This window comes from Eleutherodactylus coqui, chromosome 4 (assembly GCF_035609145.1).
Source record: "Eleutherodactylus coqui strain aEleCoq1 chromosome 4, aEleCoq1.hap1, whole genome shotgun sequence".
Classification (NCBI taxonomy): domain Eukaryota; kingdom Metazoa; phylum Chordata; class Amphibia; order Anura; family Eleutherodactylidae; genus Eleutherodactylus; species Eleutherodactylus coqui.
In genome coordinates this window covers 145,358,989-145,364,974 of record NC_089840.1, presented here as the reverse complement: position 1 = coordinate 145,364,974, position 5,986 = coordinate 145,358,989, and the positions used below count along the sequence as shown (strand labels likewise).

Below are 5,986 nucleotides of genomic sequence, written 5' to 3'. Positions count from 1 at the left end.
TTTTTTGTCCACTTTAATGGGTTCCGATCAATGACTACATTGTAATGAGCCTTTTGATTTCAATAAAGTCAAATATTTATGAAAATGCATTTGCTTCATTATTTTGTTCTCCTATACCATTTGTCAAATGCCCGGGGGAAAAAGTATCTTTTTAATTGCCTTCAACCCCAACACACACATTTTTTCATAAACGTGAGGGTGTCTTTATACACAGATGATTTCCAAGCACGATTTCTGTATATTGCTAGAGGCACAGGAATCGCCTGTGAGAATCTATTATTGTTAATGAGATATTTTTCTCTTAGTCCGATATAGCACTAATCGACAAAAATGGGACATGCTGTGATTTTTCTGACCGTAAGATACCGACATTTCATGAGAGATGTATGGGGAAGAAAAATACAACACCTTAACTAAAACACAAATTGTCTTTGGGAAGAAAAAGATAAAAAACCCAACACACACATCCAATGTGAAAAAAAGCATGCTTGTGCCCATTTAAGAATCTTCAGGCACCAAAAATCATCATTTTAGAGCATGTTCCAACACTGCAACTTTTGAGGCTTGTACGCTGCTCCCCACAGCTACTTTAAAAAGTGGACAGGGCCCAACTCTGCAGGGTGTGACTGCACACAGCTTTTACTATAATCTACACCAAAAACTGGCTTAGATTATGTCAAAGACCTACTCCAGCACCAGTTTGAGTGTTTTTCATGTGACACATTGATGCCAGATGAAACAATGTATTAAGAGGCTTGTGCCTCTTCTAACTTTGTTGCTGGTATGGGGATGTTGCCTTTACTTTGACTGAAACAGTAAAGTAGTAGTAAAGTAAAAAGTAAATAACTCCCAATGTTGCTAAAGCATTTCACCTTAACGCAGCATTGTATGAAACCACCCTCAAAAGTCTTTTCCAGGCTGTGCCCGCTCTCACAGCTCCTGTGTAGTGGCTGACGCTTGTAATTGCAGACATAGCACCCATTGGTGGGAAATCAATGAGACCCCGGCCTTCAATTAGAAGCTCACCTCACACTGATTTTAGCACTGGCCACTACACAGGGGTCGGAGCAGCTTCCACTCTGACCCCGGTATATCCTGGCTGTGACAGCAAGCGCTGCCTGTAAAACCCCTCTAAGGGAAATCGATCACCACTCCTGGCAGATTCTGGTTCAGTAAATACTTTTATTCCCCCATCACATAACTTTTCTTATAAGCCTGTGCTGTGTCATCATTCTGTAAAGCAAACTAGAAAATTAGTAAATTGACATCTGGGTGCCACCGGGCAGAATGGTACTGGAATAGTAGTGCCCAGTTGTGGATTAATACATTGCTAGTAGAAATCTAAGAAAAGATGCTTCAGAATATTATAAAGGGAGAGCAGGCAGTGAACTGTCTGTTACATAGATCTGTGCAGTGGTTTAGGAAAAGCTTGTATTTGTAACAGCTAGACACAGAACTAGTCCTGCATAGGCATGGGCTGAAGGCCAGCTGCACCTACACTACCCTCCAGCCAATGATTGGCAACTGTCTCTATGCAGTAATAAGCAGAGAGCAGTCAGTCATTGGCTGGAGGGCAGGGTGGAAGTGGCTAGGCTGCAGCTCATGAATATCCAGGACTACTGTAAGTAGTCCTCACTGCATGTGCTGCTATTGATAAACAGCAAGTTTCTCCTAAACTCCAGCACAGATTCACACAGTAGATGTATCGCTGTAATCCGTGCAAATAAGGAAGATGGAAAAATACCTCTGCAGCGCTACCTATTGGATGGCAGCATTCCCACATGACTGTCAGTTGCTCTCAGACAGGGGTGCAAAATGATGGCGACAGAGTCTCTTAATAATTTGAATATAACATACTAAAGTTTAATTACAAACTTGTCCACCCAAATCGATCTATTAAGGGAGAAGGTCACACTTTCTGCTTTTAAAAAGTAATAAAGGGGGGCTCTTTACTGTAAGAGCAGTGAGAGTGTGGAACGCTCTGCCTGAAGACGTGGTGATGGTAGATTCCATAACCGTGTAGGAAAGGCCTGGACACCTTTGAGTACTACAATATTACATGTTATATCACCGATTACTTCAGAAGGGTCGGTGATCCGGGATGGGGAAGGGAGTGTAATAGGCTGAATTGGATGGATATTTTTTTTTGTTCAGCCTAACATACTATGTTAGATATATCTATGTGATAACTTACAGCTGGGAGGCACCCTTTGTAGCTAGGTATCCCATCTGTTTTACTACTTATTGCCCGGCTCCATCTGTACTTGATGGCCAGAAATTAGTAGTAAAAACCACAGCTGTTATGCACTGGATCGAAGGCCTTCCTTACGCTTCAGCTCCATCATAATCTAATCACTTTTAATATAAAAAAAAAAAAAAAAACTAAGATGAATGAGCGACAGAACAAATAATGGGAACTGGCGCTTGGGTTTTTTTTTTTTTAGAGAGAGATCTGTTGCAACATATGCTATTCTCATTAAGTGTGAGCGCAACCCTTATTGTGTCAAAACAGCCAGAGAACGGAATTTCAGATATTTCACTGAACATGTTATTAGTTTCTGGAGTGGCAGATTCACAGAAGATGGTGTCTTGGGTATCATTCATTTCTTTCGCCGCAGAGAAGCTTAGGAGGTCATTTTGTGAACTGCAACCGTCAAGCGGTCATGCTTCTGAATCATGATAGTTCTATAAAGAAAGCAGAAAACAAGTGATCAGTTATGTCCTTAGTGATTATAGAACTCTTCTTCCTACTGCTTGAAGTTTCCCTTTGGAAGTAGGACTACACATACTTGTGTAGAAGCATTATATAAAGGCTAGAGGTAGCACCAAAACAAAAAGGCATGGTACGAGCAAACACCTCCAACTACAGGGACTAAAGGCCCTTTTACATGGCAAGATTATTGTTGGAGTTCAAGCTCCTACAGGGTTTTGAAGGGTAGTCATCCCATGTAAGTGCATATAGAGACTAAACGAGAGTCGTCCAGTTTTAAGCATGCTTAAAAACCGAATGGCACATCGTTCAGTACTGAACCGCTGCTGCTTACAGTGATTGGAGAGGGGTGGGAGAACTCTCCTCCAGCCGCTCCACCTCCCTGCTGTGAGCGATCCACGCTCCTGTGTAACAGCATGGGACTGAGTATACACGGGACGACTGTCGGGCATCATTTGCACAACACTCGTCCCGTTGTAAAAGGGCCTTAAGGTAGTAAAGTTAGGTTAAAGTGGTTACATACTATTAAAAAACATAGGGTTAAACTAACAGATTCACACATGATGAAAAAATATGCCACAAACGAGTAGCAAGGCCTGCAGGTCTTCCATGCCGACTCTGTAGCAGAATTGCTGCAAGATTGGTCTGGAAATGCTATAGATCCCGCCCTTTGCATTGTATGCGCCATTAACAAATTCCAAAAAACGCTGCAGAGTTTTTGGACTACAAGTTTTTTCCATACATAAATTGAGCTACAAAAGGGATCTTTAAAGGACACCATCTTTTCAGAAAGCGTATGCTTGTCCAAGAGCCTGTCTCAATCTTATAATATACCTTCATCAAAAGTTTTTTGTTTTACCACCAAGTCAAATTTGAAGTGCAGCCCCTCTACAATCCACTGCCTGCTGTTAGGCATTTAGCTTCTCTAGCAACTGGGTTGTTTGAACGTTCCAACATGTGTTGACAAGGTGTTAAGAAACATGAAAAGTAGCAATTCCCTTACCCACTATCAGATTCCAAGCAGACAATGGGCACATCGGTGGGGTCCGTTGTCAGCTTGGCTGCCTGCTGAGGGAGGATGGAGATCACACCCGCATGCTCATCAGAGAGGCTTCCACAACCTGCAGGAAGAGTAGAGATTAGACATGTTCCCCCTATGTTCTGCCTCACCACATTACACTTACAGCTCCGGCTTCAGTACAAAGTTACCCGGCAGTGAACCCCGTGACTACAGGGAACACGAGAAAGTGCAGTAAAGATAGACTTACACCCCAGATTGAGCCCCTGGGAATCTGTGCACAAGATGCCAACGATGGATGGAATCTTCATCCTGAAATTAAAGACACAACGATGCATAAAGTGTAAAATACCTGAACCCCCCAGCAACGCCGCAGACACGGACGGGCCACAGAAAGGGGCATTTTTTTTGTACACTTGTTTCTCAGTTATATCTTGGAAAGCCAATAAGACCGCCACGACACCTGCTAGAGCGACTCTCACCGGAGACTCCATAACAGAGGACATGCCATGATTGTTCCCCACACCGCGATTGTGGGGGTGGGGTGATATCGCTCATTAAAAAGAATGGGGGTCATATCTGTGCATCTTATGACGCACAAATGTCGTGCGATTTCTCTCAGCCGTGTGAGACCGGCCTCACAAATAAGTTTAACCAGCTCAGAAATGTCTGCAGCGCTAGAGCCAGCAGGCAGTCATGTGACGCTCAGCCAATCACAGGCTTCAGCGATTCATCCATCGCCTGTGACTATACAGCACATGACCAGCGTCTTCCAGGTTCGGAGCGCAGCGCTGCAGCAGGCGAGGACGGCTCCAGTCCACAACCATGTATTAAGCATGCGCTGCGTGACCGCATGATACATGGTGATGGAGTCGGTGGACCTCACTGATCCCTACACACCGGCGTGTAGATACACAGGAGACATAGATGGCAGCGCGCTGCACTCCTCGGCGTACCGCGCAGTGTGAGCCTGTACATTAGTATAGGCAGAGTATGAGGCGCTGACCTACACGATACGTTACATATGGGAGGCGGTTTCATACACAACTCCACTATGAAACAGTGGGGAATAATAAAATTCACACTGCGCCCGCCCGTATGTGCGATATGCTGCCATACGCACTCTGCTGTATGACTTGCAGCGATACACATATACACACGTGGGCAGGAGCCCTAACCCCTTGGGTGCTGTTGAAGCCGACCACAGCATCTAAGTGATGTTACAGAGGGCGCGGCTCACACTGCAACTACACTGCAGTGCATTCAGTATTGCAGTGGATATTTAGGCACTTATGTGCCTCGTCCTTAAAGGTTGTCCAGGCTCAGCCGGTCCACACAGCGTCCGTGTCAGTCAGGGTTTACGTCGCTCTGCTGTTTTTAGAGGAAAGACACAAACAGACAAAAAAGTGGGTTTATTTTTCCTTGAAATGACTCGAACAGGGCTTCACAACAAAAAGGGAAAGCCGGCGGTGCGCTTCCGGTCCTGTTTCTTTGGATGGGTGGATAGTGCGGCCTGTAAACAGCCCCGGAGGGGACAGAAGACAATGGAACATCTACTTTAAGGGGTTAAACAGCCCCAACAGGGGGCTAACAGTCCCTGCTGGACCGGCGCCCTCCTATCCGGATCAGGGATCCACTGACACATTCCTTGTTCTTTTCCTCTGACTGTGGATGCGGAAATCCTGCGTGGCGGCCGCAAGAACAACAAGCGGCTCCTGTCAGCCATAAAACCAGAGAGCCTCTCCGTGCAGCGGCCGCACTCACGTGTCCTCCAGGTGCTGCTCCAGAGCGGCCTCCATCCCCACCGCAGGGCGACACTGCTAGCGTCTGCAGGACCTGGCTGTACTACCGTCACGTGACTGGTCATGAGGTACGGAGCGCCCTAGTGAGCCACGGGAACTCGTGACGTCATGAGCATGTGACCAGTCACGTGTACAGAAAACAATTTCCGGCAGACTTCTGCACTCATTAGGAGCTGACGCGCCTGCACAACCCGCTGACTGTTGCGTCACGTGCTTGCATTGTGGGAGCGTCTTCACAGGACCGCGATGATCCCCTCCGCGGGCATATATCTATATTAAACCCCAGTTCGGCAGTACGCAGCAATTTCAGCAACCTCATTGGTTCTGATTCACAATCCCAGCAATGTCATTGGTTGTTTGGCTTGTGTGATTCAACTTTATTGGTTGTTTGGGTTCCCCGATTCAACCTGATTGGTTGTTAGTGCCGAACTGGGGTTTAATATAGATATATGCCCT

At 45.8% G+C, this 5,986-nt stretch overlaps 1 protein-coding gene across 1 annotated transcript; it reads right to left on the bottom strand.

The window, feature by feature from the left end:
* Nucleotides 1-1,162: 1,162 nt before the first annotated feature.
* On the bottom strand, nt 1,163-5,649 carry LAMTOR5 (late endosomal/lysosomal adaptor, MAPK and MTOR activator 5). Its single transcript, XM_066600240.1, has 4 exons — nt 5,493-5,649; nt 3,979-4,040; nt 3,714-3,831; nt 1,163-2,685 (listed from the first exon to the last, which is right to left on the bottom strand). Exons 1-4 carry the CDS (start codon nt 5,525-5,527, stop codon nt 2,625-2,627), a joined length of 276 nt encoding a protein of 91 aa, XP_066456337.1. The 5' UTR covers nt 5,528-5,649; the 3' UTR covers nt 1,163-2,624.
* Between the last annotated feature and the right edge of the window lie 337 nt (nt 5,650-5,986).